The sequence below is a fragment of the Emys orbicularis genome, chromosome 6 (assembly GCF_028017835.1).
Source record: "Emys orbicularis isolate rEmyOrb1 chromosome 6, rEmyOrb1.hap1, whole genome shotgun sequence".
Taxonomy (NCBI): Eukaryota; Metazoa; Chordata; order Testudines; family Emydidae; genus Emys; species Emys orbicularis.
The window spans coordinates 112,098,654-112,119,124 of record NC_088688.1 but is presented as its reverse complement, the minus strand read 5'-3'; the positions used below and the strand labels follow the sequence as shown (position 1 = coordinate 112,119,124).

Here is a 20,471-nt window from a genome sequence, read left to right as displayed (position 1 = left end):
TTTTTAAACGAAAATTCCAATTACTAGATTGGGCAACTCATTCATAACAGACATAGATAAGTATGTGACATAAAAGTACACATTGATGTTGTATTGTCCCCATCACCTTCTGTGCTCATTCTGTTTTGAAACAAATGGGGACCTACTCTTTGAGGGTTTGCTGCATGGTACTAATCACTGCAATGGGACAGGTGCTTTGGTGGACCAAAGCCAGAGCACTCAACACCTTGCAGAATCAAGTCCTAAGATGGCTGGGGAACAGGAAGCTTATATGTTTTGGTCCCCTTCTGATTAACAATAATTGAGCTAGCAGAGAGTGAAGGGATAGTGCAACTCGTTTTGGATTGTTCAGTATATTGACTTGCTTCCTTGATCCCTAACATCTCAGCATCTTGGGTTTGCTGATGGTAGACTGTCCAGGGGTATGTTAAACTCTTCTTGGCGCCATGAGGGCACCTACTTTTTCCCACCCTCAAAGGATCCACATTGTGGTGATCTTTCTTCCAATCACCATGGGCTGGATGCAGAGTTTTCTGAGACCTTTCATTCCCTCTCTCACAGTGAAGGCAAGGCCTGGTTACTAGAGAGTGAAGGAAGGTGCCCTCTTTCCTCAATGTGCTTTGTACTGCCTTGTCAATGCTTTCAGTCCCCATCAGGGAGCAAGAAGGTACTGGGGTTTAGTGGTGATTGCACTCCTCGTTCAGTTTTTGGGCAGGCTGATTGGGGTGGTTTTTCTACTCAGTGAAGAATTTCTAAAGAGAGAAAAAATATTTTAAAAACAGAAGGTCAAACTCTCTTTGCCTTTCAACTGTAAATAAAACTGAGCTGTTTACAGTATCAGTTTCTATGTTAAAATCCTTAGTTAATATTCTTAAAGACATTAAATGAAAGCGCAAGTCACTTGCTAAAACCTATCAGGAGATAAGGACTTTTTCTGTTTTGATTATGCTCTAAACATAATCCTTGCTTCCCTGGGTAAATATTTTTCTCATTGAAATGTTTTAATCGATGTTACATTTAGATTAATGTTATGTCTGATAGCAGGGTTGTGTATTTAGTGACAGTCATTAGAGTAACCTCTGTAGTGGCTCTCAGGAGGGAAGCTGTCACACTGGGAGACTGCAGACACTGAGGTTGTGGTGCGGCTGGAGGTGTGTAACGGGAGAAAGCTAATGAGATCTGGAACGGGTGAGCTAATATAACAAACAAAGAAAATTAACAGATTAAAGACACCTGAGACCAGAGTGCTTTGTTTGTGGACTGGGGATCAGGGAGAATGTCAGTAATTTATGACTTTCAATTCCAGGATCTGTTACAAAGATAGCAGCAGCTGACAGCATGCTGAGTACAGACAACTTTTCTCTTGTCAGCTATAAGAAAAGAGTCATTCTGTGTTTCTGAAAAGATTAAAACTTTTCTTTCAAGACACACAAACTCAGTATTAACTGTTTTTAATTTTGCACTGAAATTCCCAAAGGCAGCAGACTTGGCTGGGCTCTCGTTTTCATTTCTTTGACCGCTTCAGGGACACTGAGATCCTTTATTAATTTTAATATGGTAGTGGCCCCCTGAGTTCAGGTGTTCTGCATTTAAGAAAATATCCTACCATAATAATGGAGAGATTGTGAGCTTTGATCAGTCCAGCACATTATGTGATAAGAAATATGGCCCCAGGCATCAATTCTGTGTTTGTTTCTTGCCTGGATTCTTTCCCGGCCTCATTTACTCCCATCCAGACTTTGGATCTCACTCTGGAACCACAGTAGGAAATGCTGTTGACCCATCTTACGTATGACACATTAAAATGTCTTTCCCTGCTTATCCAGCTCTTTTTTGAGGGGTGCAGAGAGTTCTGTGCTTTTCAACATTAAAATACCCTGTTGAAAAATCGAGGGAGCTCTGAGAAGCAGGACTGACATAATTGAAATGGGCGGAGAGGGTGGAAGAACAGAGATTAAGAGCAAGCTGTGTCATTTTGTGTTCTTTCAAATGATTGTGCACATAATATATATTCTACTTCAGGTGTGTATGAACCCAGAATATGCGAGTCAGAGACCTTCAGCTAGCAGTACCCACTGGGGTGGCGCATGTGCTCTGCACATCCTTGTGCCTTGAATTGAGGGCAAAAAGGGAAGGGCCACACTGATCCATTTCTCACTGCCTGTGGTTACAAGTTTGAGCTCTCTGCGATGCCTCAAGCTCATGGTCCTTTCATCATACCCAAAGGGGGTTTGAGGCCTATCTTGGGCTTAAGAAAGTTAAGCACGTTTATCAGGAAGATAAAATTCAGGATGGTGTCCCTTGCTTCTGGTTTGGGGCCAGTTCAGCCAACAGGTGATGGACCACATCCACCAGATTCAATCCCTATTTGCTCAGCTGGGTCTAAAAATAAAACCGAGCAGTTGATTTTGTCACCAATTAAAAGAATAGAGTTCATTGGGGCCATTCTTGATTCTATGACTGCAACGACCTGCCTGCTTCAAGAAAAGTTCGGGTCCATTTTGAACCTCTGCACAAGTCTAAAAACCAACCTCCGAACAGCAGTGAGGGCTAATTTGAGGCTGTTGGGACACATGGCATCCAGCACATATGTGACTCAGCCTGCCAGACTTCATCTTAGATGCATACAAAGCTGGTTGAAGTTTGTCTGTCTGTATCCTCTAGTTTTTACATTAGCCGAAAGTGCATCTGTGCATACAAAAATGATGAATAAGGTGGAGGGGCAGGGGTTGGTCACTGGGTTGTCATCACTATGTTGTTTCTCTTATTTGCCATGATATAATGAAGTGTAGTTGCAGAGTGACATTGAACATGGGTAGGGAGTCCACATTGCTAGCTAATTTAAATGCCAGTTTGTGGTTCAGAGCTACAGTGGTTTGCAGGGCTTGGGAGAGAAGCAGACAGGCTTTCGGACACACACCCCTCTACACAGTATAACCTGTTAAAACTTTTACATTGTCAAGCAAGATTCTTTTGAAATTTACTTAAATACAAATCAAAACCAATTTCCTTCCATAGAAGGCCATTTATTCCTTCCCTCAGCAAGGAATGTCTCCATGTCAAAGTGCCATTTTCAAACTTCAGCCACTTATAGCCCTGTTCCAAAAAGTCAGATTTTTTTTTTTTATTATGGGGGAAAGTGCATTTTCCCCCCTCACTCTCCTTTCACATAGAAATGTTTGAACTGTTTTGAGATAAAGGACAGTCTAGTGATTGGGGCCCTAGCTTAGACTTCGAGAGACCTGGTTAAATTCCCCAGCTCCTCTACAGACTTCCTGTGTGATCTTGGGCAAGATCCTGTATGCCCCACTTCCCTATCTGAAAAAATGGGGATAATAATATTTCCCTATCTCACAGAGGTATTGTGAGGATAAGTACATTAAAAAGACTGTGAAGCATTTGGAGCTCTACTGATGAAGAGTGCAATATAAGTGCTAGGTGTTATTATTTTGCTCAATAATGGGACAGATACTAAGCATAGAGAATTTCAGACCCAAAAGGGTGGTTTAACAACATTATGGATATGAGCAAACAATGGATTAGAATGGAAACTGTCCTGCAATCTTCTTATAAATATTATCAGGAACCTGCTAACAGTATTTGGGAGGGGGGCATCTCCTCTTGCTTCTGTTGAAGTCACTGGAAAAAAACTCCTGTTGCCTCCAGTGGGAGTAGGATTTTCTCTGATGGTCACACTAGTCAGGGATTGGGATATTTGTACACTGTAAATGAGTTCATTTGAAGTTTAATGTTCCAGGGGTGTGTTTATACCTCAATTGTTTGTTGGCAAGACGGCGCTGGTGCAGTTTACTTACAGAAAAAACAATACTCATAGAATGAAGTGGAAGTACATTATGTTCCGTGGCTTTTCCACTCTTCCATGTCACTCCTCCCGTGTGCACACACGCATGCATGCACTTTCTTGCATTCTCTCTCTCCCATTTAAAATAAGTTGTAAGGATACATTTTCCAGCTCAACTTTGTTCATCTGATAGTCTCCAGAGTTTTTTGCACACACCTCAAATCTCTTTGTATGTCATTCCAGAGCCGCCGCCAGCAGCAGCGCAGAAGTAAGGATGGCATGGTATAGTATTGCCACCTTTACTTCTGTGCTGCTGCCTGGAGAGCTTTGGGCCCTCAGTCAGTGGCTGCCACTCGCCAACCGCCCAGCTCTGAAGGCAGCAGCCCAGAAGTAAGGGTGGCATGGTATGGTATTGGCACGCCTTACTTCTGCGCTGTTGCTGGCGGGGCGCTGCCTTCAGAGCTGGGCGCCTGGCCAATAGCTGCCACTCTCCAGCCACCCAGCTCTGAAAGCAGCGCAGAAGTAAGGGCGGCAGTACCGCTACCCCCCTAAAATAACCTTGCGAACCTCCTGCAACTTCCTCTTGAGTCAGGACTCCCAATTTGAGTAACGCTGGTCTACCCCGTGAAATCTGTATAGTAAGGGTAAAAGCACACAAAAGGCCAGATTTCACAGTCCATGTTGTGTTTTTCATGGCCATGAATTTGGTAGAGCCCTACAAATAACCAATATTCAGGGTTGGCCCCTTTCAGCTTAACATCCAGGATGCAGGCCACTTCCAAATATTCTCACCCTTCCCCACAAGAAGAAATAAAGGTACACTTGAAGGATATTTGAGAGTATGAAGACTTAAGGTCTTCACTTCTTCCTGTAGGCTAATAGGGTCCATCAGTCACCTCCCAGATCTCTAATTCCTGGGAGCTGGCCCTTTTGAGACTCCAGCCATAAATTGTGACAAAATTACAAACACTGTAATATTCGCTTATAGAAATTGAAGGATTTATTGGAACATTGCAAGTAAGAACATCAGCACACACAGGCAGTATTTAACTTCCTTCTAAGCCCCTCAAACCATGTTAACATAATATCAAAACAAGATAATCGCAGTAAAATAAAGATTCAGCACCATCTATTGGTGAAGATGCTGTCTGCACTGATCATTACAACTTTCCCTCTTTTGGTTTAATAAGAGTTTGAAAACAGTAACTAAAGTTTTATTATCATTGTAATTCCGAGGAATCCAGATAGTCTGCCATCCTCACAGGTTTCCCTGTTAGTCTGCCTCCTCGAGTCCTGTATTCAGTCATGGAGATGTCACTTGTAAATGAATCCAGAGATTATTGGCATGTATAGGGTTCATATTCTCCAGGTTAGGCATATCTGGTGGGCGTAGACAGTCTTTTGAAGACTGCAGTGTGGTGAAGTCTTGAGGACATACTCCTCCACAACCAGTTTCGTATTACAAGTTACAGGAATCTGCTGGTGAATTTCCAAATCCTCCTCTGAGGTTGTTGAATAACCTCAGTGTTTGCCCTCCCCTTTCTTTCAATAAATCTGTGCATCAATTCTGCGTGTACTACAAAGGGGCAAGCTCTCACTTTTCATATCAGCAAGGATAAACTGTTTATTTTCTTAAGCATTGTGTAAGGTCCCCCTGAAAAGGAGGACATTTGAGGTTTTATTTATTTATTTTTTTCCCCTGGCTGATTTTTCCTTGTGCATAGCCACATGTTTTTTCCTTCCTAGATGGGCACATGGTCACTTTTTCCTGGCACCTTGTGCTTGTCATGGTTCCTTCTGGCTCATTTGTTCCTCCACCTTCTGAAATGCTGTGCTCAGGTCACTGGTATAAGACTCTGCCTGTGTAGGTGCAGGAGGCCTTGCCATTTCTTGCTGAACATCAAGTCATATGCAAGCATGGGTTTGCGAGTCCAAAAATAATCTGAGAGAGAGAGAGTGGTGAATAGTTGAGTGTCAGCTGGTGTTATATGCAAAGACAAGAAGTGTCCTCATATCTCAGTCTCATTGGTCTTCGCTAAGAGTATGAGCATGGAACCAGTGGTGCTGTTTACTCTCTCCATTCTTCCATTACCTGCAGGGTGGGCAACCCCAGACCTCACTTTAGGTATGTTATCTGGAGTTATCAGCAAACCTCATGTAATAACAGTGATTGAAATTCCTTCCCCGATCATTGAAAGGCAGCTGAGGCAGAGGGGGAGAGAAGGGGCAGGGGCAATCTGCAACATTACGTGTTTCATCAATGCAGCTGTAACTGCCTCAGGCCTTTTATCCTTCAGTGCCTCTGCCACAACATACTTTTACATGGTGTCATACACTATCAGCAAATATCGATTTCAACTGGTGTTTCTGGTTGTGGCCCTTCCAAGACAATCATGAACCCCCAGGGCTTACTAGATAGGGGCATATCCCCTAAAAGGAGTTCTGCCGCTCCTTGCTGGTGCTTTCTTGTGACAGGTAAGATGGGAAAGTACCAAATCCTTAACATCTGCAGCCAAAAAAAAATCTGTCGAATATCTGGTTCAGAGTCTTTTCTTACCCCAGGCAGCCTGCTGCTTTGATGTCATGAAGACACTCCAGCACTGCTCTCTGCAAGCTTGCTGACAAGACAACCCTGATAGACCTGGAAAGTCATACACCAGCAAATGGGTAGCTGGATCAATGTTAATTGTTCCTGAACTGCTTTGAACCTCTCCAGTCTGCATCTCATTTGGTAGATCTTTTAGCACACCAAAATAACTCAGGGTCCTTAGACTGTTCTTGCCAGATGTCGTCACATGATCAGTCTGAGTCTATTTTCACTGTCCTCATCCAGCTGAGAGCATTCACAACCATATATTACTTTCCATGTTTACGGTGAACTATGAATTCTGAACCTAGTAAATATGGATGATAGGCCCCAAGGGCCTCCACAATTGCCAGAAATTCCAGTACTGTTGCTGAATTTTTGTTTTCCTCCTTCATTTAATTTTTGACTTCCAAAGGCCACCAGCCTCTGCCAACTGAGCTAATCAATTTGTTCAAATGCAAATCTGACCATAAGCCATCACAGGTTATCACAAATGGACAGGATGAGTCTGGAAATTCAAACACAGCATGGTTTAGCAGTCTTTCCTTCAGTGACTCAAAGGCTGCTATCTTGAACTCTCTAGTTATGTCTCTTGTATTCAATAAATATTCTTAAGTCTCCGCTGGGCCTTTTCACGATTATAATTGGGGATGCCCAAGGTGATATAGATGGTCTAAGCAGGACATCCTCTAGCATGCAATTTAGCATCCTTTAGGATTTGCCTCACAGGAACAGTCCCTTGCTTAAGGGATGTTGCATCTGATCATATCTCCCAAGCTTCCCATTATTCTTGGAGAACACACTAGCATACTGTAAGAATAGCTGTTTTAATTGCTTTCTTCCATTGTCTTCTATGGATGCTTCTGTCAGCAACTTCTGGTTTCATTGGTGTGGCTTCCCTCTGCTTGGGCAATTCTGTCTCCCATGGGCTTTGCCTCCTCATTACCTGCAAATGTCATATGACCTGGGAACTACTTGGGAGACTGTTGCTCTTATTTGACCCATGGGATCTCTGCAAATATCTTGCACTGGGACTCCTCTAAGTTTTTAGCCACTTCACTAGCAATCATTTCTTGAAGCGTAGCATTTGGTATAAAGGAATCACCCTGGGTCTGGGAATTAATAGCTGATACCTTTTAAGGAGATCCCAGCTTCTGCTTCCACATTTGTAACTCTGCACATAATCTCGTCCATATATTTATCCAGTATGTTATCTTCCTTCACCAGCAGGTTATGAAGTTCCTCTGTTAAACCATTTATAAACTGACTTTTCACACAGGATTCGCTCATGTCCTGTCACTGGACATAGGTCCCTCTCTGCTTTGTCAGTTCCAGATCCAGTGCAGATGGTTCTGTTTTACTCAAGCTATCTCACAGATTGTGAGGGGCAGGGAAAGCCCTATTAAACAGGCTCCTCAATGCAAATAAAGTATGCAGGGGTTCCCCTTTCTCTTACTCCAATCTTGTCATTCCCTCCAGTATTTCAAAAACAGATCTCTCCTAGAGGTCATATAAGTGTTTGTGTAATTGTCTGTAAGATCCATGATTCATACTGGGAAGCTTCTGGTGTAAAGCTTTGGCATCATCATTCAAAAACACTGCTATGTTCTGTGGTGCTTTCTCATCAGTCCACTCATTCACAGAGAGCAGCAGCTCAGAGTGTATCAAGTACTCACAGATTCCAGTTTCATCTGCATGACCACTGAGAAGAAACTTAGGCAAAAGTGTTTTTGCCATCTTGAAGCTGCTACCACTAATTGCAACACCTGCTTATAAAAATTAAAGGATTTTTCTGGAACACTGCAAGTAACAACTCCAGACCTCCCAGCAGTCCCAGGTTTGATTGTCCTGCTTTGACCTCCAAAGCCCTCTGCTGGTTGAAGCAGAAAATTTCTTGCATTCAGGGCCACCCAGAGAGGGAGAGTCCAAAGAGGCTCACCTATTTGAGTTTTTCCCCAAACTGGTGGTGTGACTGGCACACAAGGCCGCAGCTCCACTCACGTTTGGCCTCTCTGTCTCTGTCTACACAGGGGCAGACAGGCCAAGCCTGAATGGTGCTGTGTCCCGTTTTAGCCATTTGAAAGATTGCGAGGTATGCAACTCCAACATACGCAGTCAGGAATTTATTTCTCTTAGCCCCCCCCCAAAACAAGACCACAACTTAATCTAGATAAAGATATTGGTGGAAGTGATGCACTGATCATTCTTCTTCGATTCCTGTCCATCAGCCCAGCAATGTTGATGGGATCGAATGAAGTCTTTTCCATTCTTCATTCAGTTTCTATGGTCTGATGTTCGCCAAGCATTCGACCAGGAGTCCTTGGCATGCACTTGCAGAGCCAGATGTACCCTTCACTAGTGGTTGCTGCCACTAGCTATCCTCACTAGATTTTGCATGCCAGCTGAGGCCAGGTCCTGGGGTGTGGCCCTGTGGTACACATACAGCTACTTGGAGCCTCTAATGAGAGTTAAGTGAGGCGCCAGGACCATCTGTAAGCAAACTACCCTTTACAGGTGTGGCTGTCTACTATGTGGCTGTTGAACTCACCCCATATACCCTGCACTTATCATTACAATCCACTTATAGTCCAGCTGTAACTTCCTGTTCTTGCTCTTATTAACTCAAAACTGCACCTCCGGGAATGGGATGCTATGAGGAATGTGAATTCCCCTCCCCACCCCAGATGCCTTGTCATTCTTGTCCCCAAGGGGTAGTGATTGGTCAGACCCACAGTATCTTAAGAACAAATTGTTTTGACTATACCTCCCTTCTAGGGCAGGCCAGCAACCACAGCAGAATGGCTGCTGCATGCTGCGAGGGCTTCATGTAGAGTCAGATGCAGGGAGAAAGGGGTGACAGCAGCATGAGAGACAATCAGTTTGTTCTTCCCTGTCCCCTAAAATAGGGTCTTACCTCATCCAGTGAGACCCTACTGCTGCCTCAGTTTCCTTTCTTCCTTCCCCAGGAAAATAAAACTCCACAACTCTTATGCTTTAGAATTACTCTCCCTTTCTGGAGTCTGGTTTGTTAACATAAACTAACAGTTTAACTCACAGACACAATCTCCTAGCCGCCTTCTCCAGGTTCACCAGTCCATTATGCCTCATCTGGGCTCCTAATTCCCACTTCACGGTTTTGCTCCTGCCCATCTCTGCACATAACTCCAGCAAAGCGTTTTTCTCTGGCTGCTAGGTAGAGTCGTCCCCTGCAGGTGGGTCTTACTTTTTTCTTCCTCCTCTTTACCCTTTTATTTGGACATCAGGCCCCTGCTCATGCTACCTCTCAGCTCCCCGTCTCTCTAAGCTGGGATTCTGTGCTAGGCCTACTCTGGCCCTCTCCAGAGAGCCATCCCATGGTTTTCCTCTCTTTGAGGGAGAAGACTCCCTCTTACAGGTAGCAAACCTCAGCTACCCTTATGCAATGCCTAGTCACCTGACCCTACCATCGGTCCAAGCTCAAACCCATCACCTGAGAGTCAGGTAATTAGGCACAGCTCCCACTAATGGGGCAGCACAACCTGTAACATACCTGCCCCATATAGTCTTGCCCATTTCTTGGGAAAGCTGTACAGAATATTCTTAATCATGAGGAGAACTCCTGTTTGGTCTTAACAAGTAACATCACATCAAACATCATAATAACCAACCTTTTGCTATTGCCTCTTTGTAACATCCCACCTTCTTGCTGCTTCTGTCCTGTTCAGTAAAACTGGACTTTTACCAGAACATAGCTGGCGTAAGGACTTTCTGTTCCTTAGAGAGCACCTAATATACTTTGTACTTGTGGCCCCTAACAAATTCTGTAGAACAACATGCTTCTGTTCTTCAATCACCCACAGAATCTTTTCAAAGGCATTCTCCCTCTGGATTTGTTTCTCCTCTATCGTTGACTTTTGGTCCTTGCCTTGACCCACTTATGCAGGTGTTCTATTTCTGGATCCCCGACAGTCTGATCAAACATCCCTGCTGCAGAGGCATGTTTCACTTTAAATGTCAGCACTATATTATTGCTGATCACTTTATCAGATGCGAAGAGGAAGTGGAGGGTAGTGATGCTCACAGAGAGGGGAAGCTCTGAGTTGCTTTAGGGAAGAAAATGCAGAGGGAATAAAGGAGGAGAGAGAGAGAGAGGTAGGGGAGGGGGAGAGAAACTAGGAAAAGAAGAGACACAAAGGCCTGATAGTGTGTCAATCCTAACAGTGAGCCTGTTTTTCCAATAAGTGATTCTGAATGTGATGATAAGTTAGCGAGGAAATAATACACAATGGTAACTAAAAGTTTAACTACTAAATAAAGGCCATATATTCTACCTTTTGATCTTTTTGCAAACTGATTATTAAAATCAATGGGAGATTGAGGGGAGTATGTAGTCCTAAATGTATACCTCTGTTATGATAGATAGCTACCCAAAAAAGGAGAGCCATACTATAATTATGTATAGGAGCGAGAACTCTGCTTTCAGGAAGTGCTTGATGAGAGAGCACAGTATATGTTGAAGGAGGAATAAAGCCTGAATGTTGCACTGTTTTGGTTTTAGTCCAGTGTTTCTCAAATGCGGTCTCCAGGGCCTTTTCTTGCGGCCACAGCGTCTTGGGCTGTGATGGGGGTGGGGGCGCAAAGCAGTGGCCCCTCTCCCCAGAGACACAAATGCTGGAGGTGCAGGCAGCTGGTGAATTCCCCATTTTCCCAAGGGTAGGGGAGGCAGGCTTTGGCCACGGGACTTCGAACTCCGTCCACGCGGTGGCAGGCTCTGGTTCCAGGCTTCGGCCCCAGGCTCACTATCCCGCCATTGTCCCTGGACCCCGCTGCCTCCCTGCCCATTTCCCCATCCGGGGCTTAATTTGTCCCAGGGCTGAGTAAGTCTGCTGTGAAAAGTGATATTAACAAACGTACAAATATCACTTTTCACAGCAGAAGACTTACCAGCTAGCAAGTCTCGGGGGGGGGGGGGGGGGTACAACTAAAAAAGCAAAAGAAACAACAACAATAAAACAAGAACATGCAAAGTGCCGTATTTGTATTTCTGTTCTGTTTAGGTCCATTAAAGAATAGAGACAACCGTAAATTATTTTTATTACTGAGTCTGGGAAAAACCCAACATAAATAAATAACAATGATTTGGATGTGTATACGTGCATATTTATTTGTTTTTCCTAAAGTTAATTAAGTATTTTAGGAAAAATTGTCAGCGCGGCCACCAGCAAGAGTTGGTGGCCGCACTCTGAGGCCACCAAAAAATTTGTTGTGAGAACCCCTGTTTTAGTCCGTTCTTTTTTATGTTTGAACACTGAGCAACATAAAGCTATAGACCACAGTTAAAAGTAGAATTTGGCTTTCTCCATGGAATGAATTTGACGCTCGTGATTTGGAAGATGATAGTTTTGCTAAACATTAATGGGGAGGCTGCATGACCTAGTGGAAAGGGTACTTTACTGAGAGTCAAGAGACCTTTAGGTTCTGTCCTCAGGTCTGCCATTGAACTACTTATCTTAGGCAAGTCACTTAATTTCTGTCTGTTCCCTGTCCCCAACCTTTGTCTATCATGTCTATTTAGATGGTAAAGTCTTCAGAGCAGGGACTGTGTCTCTCACTACAGTGAGAGCGCATAGCACAGTGAGGTCCCAATCTCAGGTGGGCTCGCTAAGCACTACTGTAATACAATTAAACAGTAAGTGTGCTCCAGTTTGCTGAAGGAGGATACTTTGGACACTATTCACAAAAATATTTCGTGCTGCATATTGCTAAAAACAAAACACTATTGACCTTGAATTAAACAAAAGGATGCAAATGCTGGTTTTTAATATTCACGTTGTGGAGCCAAACCTACAAGTTCATGCCTAATAATCATGAAAATGGAAATGTCTATGCACATCTTTGATTTTTATGCATACATTTTGAATGCATGGCTTCTCTGCTTCCAAAGCAGTGTTTTGTATTTTTTGTGCATATAACTTGTTAAGATTTGTGTGAAAACATTAATGGAAACTACAAGACTAGGCCGTTGAGCACTCTTGTTTCTTTAAGAAGAGGAAACATTGGGCCCAATGTTGCAGTCCCTAGATGGACAAAGGTCACATCAAAGTTAATAAAATTAAAAAAAAAAAAAAAAAAAAAAAAAGGAAAGAAAAGAAAAAGTGAGTTTTAACCACGTAGGAAGTGCAGGATTAAACTAGAAGCATTAACTATGCCTTTAACAGGAAATGGTTATCTGCTAAAAACATTTTCTTTGGTTGTCTAAATTTGTATTTCCTACATGTTCTAGGTTTGTGCAGTTTTATACTGTGAACAATGGAAACATCCCAGTCTCAGAAAGACATGTTCCAATGGGTTAGGTTTAAAATTTGACCTTGTTGTTATCTGGAGACAATGAACGATCTCCAGATCTCAGATGTATTCTAAAATTCCATACTCTCACTAAGGTGTTTTAAAGATAAACAAAAATGCAATAGCCACTTTTATATATAACCCTAAAATGTTTGCATTTTGAAGAAACAGCCTGCTATCAGAGGGATTACAGATTAACTATAATAAACTCATCCAAGACTTTTGTTAGCATCACTGCTGATGCTAATGCACATATAAAGAAATAACTAACAGTGGCATGCTTGCTGTGTTTAGTTTTTGTAAGCAGCACAAACACTTCCAATGTTTGTAGCATATAAAAAGACAAAACTAAAGGTTGGGGGGAAAGAGGAGGAAATGTCTTCAGTCTTTTAATAACAATAATACAAATGTAAAAAGTTTATATATAAAGAACTCTACATAAACAATAGCTGTTGCAGTGTTTTAAAAAAATGTCTTGTTGACAAAGTAGTGAATTAAAAGATAAATAGACAATATTTGGAATTTAGAGATATTTCCATTTGGGCTGTAATAATATATAAAACATCTTTTCAAAACTACCTAATACCCTAAAACAAGACACTTGTATGAGACCATTTGGGCGAACTCAGGCTTCTGTAAAATTCCTGATGGCTGTGAATAGCATGGTGCATGCTTGTGAGTCATAGCAGAACTTGGAATCAGACAGGGTGAATCAGGGGAACCTGAAACGACCCCCCCCCAACTTTACAATCAACTGGGGCTTGTGTACACACAGTTTTTGTACTTAGTTTTATTACATAAATTTATGGGAATAAACTCTGTTTAAGGCAACCCAATATATCTGCATCCACATGAGGGGTTATACCAATTTAACATATTTGGTTTAAAAAAAATCATGCCCCTAAATCAGTGGTCCCCAACCTTTTTGTGGCCTGTAGCACATTCATGTTTTCAGAAGAGTGGGGCGGGCACCAACAATTTTTCAAGGCTTATTTTGTATTTGTACATTAAATAATACAAAAAACATTATATTTAATATTACATGACATATGAATCCAGAGAGAAGCCGGAGTGAAGCTGCGAGGACAGAGAACACTGGTGCCCGCAGCCCCGGAGTACTCTGTCTCCAGCAGGCGCGGGGCCCCGGCTTCTCTCCCCTGCTGGGCACTAGGTGGTGCCTGCCGGGGCAGGGCCGGCTCTAGGTTTTTTGCCGCCCCAAGCAAAAAAAATTTTGGCTGCCCCCCACCCCAGCCCTGGGTTCTTCCCCCCCCCCCAACCCCCTCCACCAGTACCCTCCCCCACCCGCACCCAAATGCACATGGAAGGCATAGGGACTATAACCCTCAAACCTTGTACCTGGAAAGGGATGGGGATCTAGTAAAGAGGGTTCAGGCAGAGGAGCAGGTGTGGGGGTGCTTGGGGGCTCTACACTGGAGCAGAGAAGTGGGGTGTGATGTACTTGTGGAGGAGGGTGGCGCAGGAGAGGGGATATCAGGAGGGTTGCGGGAGAAGAGGTGCAGGGGAAGGGGGAGGTGTGGGAGGAGAGGGCTGGGGAAAGGTACAAGGGAAGAGGTGAGGGTGAAGGGAGAGTACAAGGGGAAGGGGTTCGGCGAAGGAGCGATGTGGGGAGGTACAAGTGAAGAGGCTGTGAGCAGGATGGGGGGTGCAAAGGCTGAGAGGGGCAGGCACTGACAGCTGCTTCCCTAGCCCCATGCAGGCAGAGCCGAGAGGACGGACACTGACCCCCAGGTGCCTGAGCCGCGGGGGTCCCCCGGCGGGGCAGTATGCCCCGCTTGGAGCCGGGCTCTGCCTCTCCCCGCCCCTGGCACTGTGGGGGCCCAGGGCAAGCAGCCCGGGGCTGAGGCGGGGGAGGTGCGCGGCGGGCTGGGTCCGGGGGCAGCTCGGGCTGCCCAGCCACTCGCCCCATCAGTGCGTGAGCCGGGGTCCGCGTCCTCTGCCCAGCCCGGCGGCGCCCTGCACAGCCCGCTCGGGCAGGGAAACGCCACTCCGCCCTGGGGAGACTCAAAGCAGCAGCAGTGGCGGTAGCGGTGGCAGCAGCAGGATCCCTCCTCCCAGCCTGCATCTCAGGCCCCGCTTCCCTCCCTCCCCGGCTCCTCACACACTCTGGGAGCCCCTCTCGCTGCCGCAGCCTGGGCTTGTCTCCAGGGGATGATGCTCTGGCTCTCCAGCGGCAGGGCTCTGGCCAGGGCTGCCTCCCGGCTTTTTGCCGCCCCAAGCAGCCCCGGAGTTCTCTGTCCCCGGCAGGCGCGGGTCCATGGCTTCTCTCCCCTGCTGGGCACTAGGCGGGCGCACATAAGTGCCCCGGCAGGCGCCATGGCGCCCGTGGGCACCGCATTGGGTACCACTGCCCTAAATGAAATAGTTTAAATTGGAATAAAAATTGTGTATAGACCAGACTTTGTAAGATTTACTGAATAACCCAGATAGGAAAATGGAGAGAGGCATTCAGCAAATAACTCTGTACTTTTATCTAGTTTTAAAAAACATTGAAGATGTTAAGTTTAAATTAGATGGTTCACAATGTTCATGGACAACCAGATTTTTTAACTTACAGTAATTAAATCTTGAAATCTTTCAGTCAGGTTTGCTAAGTTTTCTGTATTCGATTTAATGAAATTATTTGTTTCTTCATCCACTTCAAAAGTATTTTTGACATGAGCAGTGGCTATGCTGATTTGTGTATTGCTGCTCTGACTTTTCAGGTGATCCCACCCAAGGAGTGGAAGCCGAGAAAACATTACGACGACATTGATGATCTAGTGATTCCAGCTCCAATTCAGCAGATGGTCACTGGTCAATCAGGGCTTTTCACTCAATACAACATTCAGAAAAAGCCAATGACCGTGAAAGAGTTCAGGCAACTGGCCAACAGTGACAAGTATGTATATTCAGTATTCTGTTTGGAAAGGAGAATATGTAACCTTCTCCCACTGTGATTTTTACCTTTTTAGGCACCAGGTGATTTTTATGTCTAACTTACTTACTGAAGGCCATCCTTGTCCTTCTTCTAGGACTTGGTAGAAGGCACTACTCAGTGCTTAGAGTGGTCTGAAAAAAATGGAGAGTCTGTCATCACCCCAACATCTGCCCATCCCCCTATCCCCAAATCAGTTTTTCTCCCACTCCTCACATCTGTTCTGTCCCCTTTCCGCCAGCAATTCTGCCCCCACCATGCCCCAAGTCAATTTTACCCCCATATTTATACTACCCCCTTCAGTGCCCACATCCGTTCTGTCCCCCACCTCACCTGTGCTCCTCTTGCAGCACCTGGAATTCTTCAGCCCCTCCCACAGGCCTGAGGGAAGGGAGGCTGGAACGGAGACCCTTCCCAGGTCAGGTACTGCACGGGAGGGAGAGCAGAGGGGGAAGGAGCAGAGGAGCTGTCTTATTGCTCTTAGGAGGGTGGGGAAAGAGGGAGTAGAACTGCCCTGATCGAACTGCTCTGAGTGGGTGCGATCTTTCTGCTCACTTCCCCCTGCCTCCCCCCGCCCCGTGAATAGTGTGGGCTCCTGAGGAGAAGGGAAATAACTGTCTGCCTCTTGCAGCATCCCTGATTGGCTGCTCTTCCCAGGAGGCAGACAAGTGGGTAAAGCAGCCAACCAGAAGGCTTTTCCTCCAAGGTGGTACTAAAAGAGTGCACCTCTGCAACTAGGCTCACTTTTTAAAAATTTAATTTCCTGTGTCTGTGACTCCTTATGATCCAGCATACTTTAAATCCTGCTGATAATGAATTCTGTTTAGATTGCTATGATCATTTGTTTTATATGCTCACATCTGCATAGGGGATATAAAATATAACTTCTATATATAAAATTATAGAATATAAAATGCCATGTAGTCATATAAAGGTCTTATAGGCATAGTTTGGATTGTTCCTTTTACTCACAAGAGGTGAAATAATGCGTAACCATGCACTTGCGTAGGATATCCCACGAGTGCAAACAGAACCGTAATTCTGCACTCACCATAATAGAAAATATTTTAAAAATATCTGTAATTAGAATTGTTTTTTCCCTCTACCTATAATATCATATTGCTATGTTATATTTAATAAGGCTATATGAGTTAGGAGTACTTAAAAAGCCTCCTAGCTTGTTACATTCTTCTTAAACAATGTAATAGCAGAAGCTCCTAACCTTTCTTTAAAGAAGATTTTTCCCTCTCTTCAAAGAGGTCAGGTTTCTGTGGAGGACAGCTTCCTTTCTATGGGCATATCTCTGTGACACTAAATTGCTTTCCCCTTCATTTGGGATACCCAGGTGAGAATGTCCTGAACTTGGATGTCATCTTAACATGGCTGAAGGGCTCTAGTCTGAGTGATAAACTGCATTTAAGAGAAGCCCTGGTCTGTAGGTTACTCATGGATTGCTGGGGTTCAGCTCCTGTTTGTTGAGAGACAATCAGTTCACCATGAGGCTCTTCCTCCATCCTTCTCAATAGGAGCTGTGTCAGCTGCATGACCTCCTGTTTCCTGTACTTCCAAGTTTTCTTCCAAGCAGTCTGAACAGAAAGAGCTTGCAGAGTTGATCTAGAACTCTCTCCCCCTCTCAAGTTGTTGCATTTATGGAAGCAAATTTCCCTTCCTAAAGACTTTCTAAATAAGGGAGTACTGTGGCCAAACACGCTGAGGAAAAGGTTTTGGCAGAGTAGGCTGCTTGGCAATAGCAATAGAAGCATACTCCCTCTATGGGAAGTTAGAAGAATCTTCCCAGGCCACAGAAAAGGATGTAAAAATGCCCCATGTGTCTGGGACAAGCAAAGGGATGAAGACAAGATCCTCCAAAGATTTCTGCCAACTGGAAGAACTGGTGCACTTCTCCCAAAAAAGCTTTATGTGGGAGAGGGAGAAAGGAAAGCAAGGTCCCCAGGAACATTGGGATTCCTCCCCTTGCTTCTGGCCTGGGCTACTAAATGGCAGAACACTTGCCTTTTGGACCTGTTGGGGATAATCTGCAGGACCTACTTGTGCTAGAACCAGCATGTGTTTGCACACTCTTTGGTGTTTATGCTCCTACAGTACAGGGGTAGGAACTGGTGACCATATTGCCTATTAACAGTAGTGCCTTTTCACCAGCCCAGGAAATGTGGTAGGCTAAAATGGAGGATGGGGTGGTGAAGAGAGACTGTGGGGCCACCAACTAGTAGTGTATTGGCTCTTTCAAGAGCCTTGGGTGACAACAATCACACTTAACGGCCTAAAACTCAGAACAGGCAGCAGAAGGTCCTTCCATCTGTTGTGACAGGAACAAATTATCTGGGTAGCACAGGACTAATAGCGACATAAATACTGTGAAAGACATTACCCAGTGTTACTTTGAAAGCATTGTTACTATGAAACCTATGGGTTTAGGACTGTTGAATATGTGAAAGGACCAAAGAGTGTGAAACTCCTATATTTGTCTAAAAGTACTTGGTCTGCAAAATCAAGTATAGAGCACATCAGGAACGTGGATGTTGGGAGACATCCAAACCATGAGGGTGAAAGGACAACTTTTCCAATTGAGGTCCTCTGAAACATTGCCTTTAATTTCATTCTCTCTCTGCAGATACTGCACTCCAAGATATATAGATTATGAAGATCTGGAGCGTAAATACTGGAAGAATTTAACCTTTGTGGCACCGATCTATGGAGCAGATATCAACGGGAGCATTTATGATGAAGTATGTATAGTTTTATACATGTCATTTCCCCCCTCCTCAACCCTGGCCCAAAAGGTTAGTTAATGTTGCACTCTTGTATTGCAGCTGAGAACCAGGTATCTCTTGAAAATTGTCTCTCAAGATCCCCACTTTTGAGTTGCACATGCTCTTAGTATGATGCACTTTAGACCCTCTTGGGAAGCAGTATGCCCCCTTATGAATCCGAACACTGATAGAGGGGTATATGGTATCATGGGCTCAACAGTCCTTAGCTAAGCATTTCTGGTATCTGTAAGATCTTGCTGCAGCAGCTTATTTTTTTGGATAAACTAGTTTGTCTAGTTACAATCTTTAAAAAGTATAGACATATTTGTTTATTTGTGCAGTATCAGCTCTGTTACACATTTCCAGCCACTTCAGTGCTTTTTGTTACTGGTTCTGCTCAGTCGATTTCCAGTGAGTGGGATTGTGTGCATTCAAATCTAAATCCACCCTAATTGATAGTCTGTCAGATTTGGAGCAAAAATCAGGTTGTGAGTGTTACGCATCGTGCGATGGGATGGTGTCTAGGGCAGACCAGCACTCGGCTGTTGTATGTCCCCTATCACTGTGGTATTTTAATGTCTGATATGTCGTTAAGATGGACACTCCCTTAAAAGGTGTTCTGCATGTGCATGATTTTGCCCTCTTCAAATATGAGTGCTACCTGAAACTCCTTCTCGATGAGGCGGTGTCAAAACTCACCTGAATTAGTCCTTCTCCACATTAGCGCTAAAGAAAATTTATTTCCTGTAGTGATTCTGTTGCTGGTTTGTTGCCCCTTTGACTTCTGAGATGAGTGTGGTGCTTTAGACCTGGTGGGCCTGGGATGATTCTGAGTTCACACTTCATTCTTCTAGACTTGCTGATTCCTCTTCTGTCTTTCTCTTCTTGGCTGCTTGGATACGCTCACCTTGTCACCTCAGAAGCAATCTTAGTCTGAGGAAGGGGCTTGGATCTGAAGACTGTCAAGGTCAACTTTTGATTTCATCTGGAATGGGATCAGAGGTTCATCCCAAGGTCCCTTGAACTTGTGAGTTTCCTAGCAAGTTTACGATTGACCTTAGGTCTGAGGAACCTGTACGAGTCAGATCATTCTCTTCCGAGATGGCTATGTACAGATCCTCTGTCTGACCTCAGGAATCATTCTACCCTCTGGACCTCTCTAGTTCTTGAGGTTCCTTCTTTTTACCACCTCAGGCGTTATCCTACCTCTGTGCTTCTCTTGTGAGGAAAGTTAATACAGTTTTAACTAACATTCTTCGGCTTTGGAGAAAAAAAAAGTCTTGAAATAGCTTCATTTTTCCAACTGCTTCACCTTAGAAGATTAGTTGCAATACTGTTTACACAGCTGCTCAGGTCTCTGGCTGCATAGAAATGCCCTTAGAATTACTACCTATTTCTGACTGAAATAGTGGAGAAAGGAAATTTCTAGAGGAAGTAGGATTTTGCTGGCTGTTGACACAGGTGACTGACTGTTAGTACAGCTCTCATTATACAGTCAGAGAAATGTGAAATACCTATCAGCATCAGTTTTGCTACTTAGAGAGCCATTCAAGAAACTGCATAATATCCTAAGGGAGTAGTTAAGCAATGAGACCATCAAGAAAGGAGAAGCAAAATTATCTTTGTAAGAATACATGCGCGTCTCCCAACTTGCTGGGTGAATCCTTCCTTCATAAGGGTCTGTGTTCCCTCCACTTTTTGATCGTTCTGCTTAGCACTTCTTGAAATGCTCCCTGCTATCTTTGTAATCACTAGGAGAAGTAGTGTGTAACTTGGGGCTTGTCTACACTAAAGGGAAAAGTCGATCTAAGCTATGCAATTTGAGTTACGCGATGTCTACGGGAGGTGCTCTCCCGTTGACTTCCCTTACTCTTCTCGATCAGGTGGAGTACAGGAGTCGACGGGAGAGCGATCGGCGGTCGATTTAGCGGATCTTCACTAGACCTGCTAAATCAACCACCGATGCATCGATCGCCACAGCATTGCTCATCCGGGAAGTGTAGACAAGCCCTGTGACAGAGGGTTTGTCAAAAGACAAATTGCTTACGGGAG

The 20,471-nt window shown here is 44.3% G+C and overlaps 1 protein-coding gene across 1 annotated transcript in view; it reads left to right on the top strand.

The window, feature by feature from the left end:
• The window catches only part of KDM4C (lysine demethylase 4C), a 429,818-nt gene that overhangs the window by 40,599 nt on the left and 368,748 nt on the right, over positions 1–20,471 (top strand). The window contains 2 exon segments of the mRNA XM_065406934.1: positions 15,437–15,612; positions 18,281–18,395. Of these exon segments, the coding sequence (XP_065263006.1) occupies positions 15,437–15,612; positions 18,281–18,395 (291 nt within the window).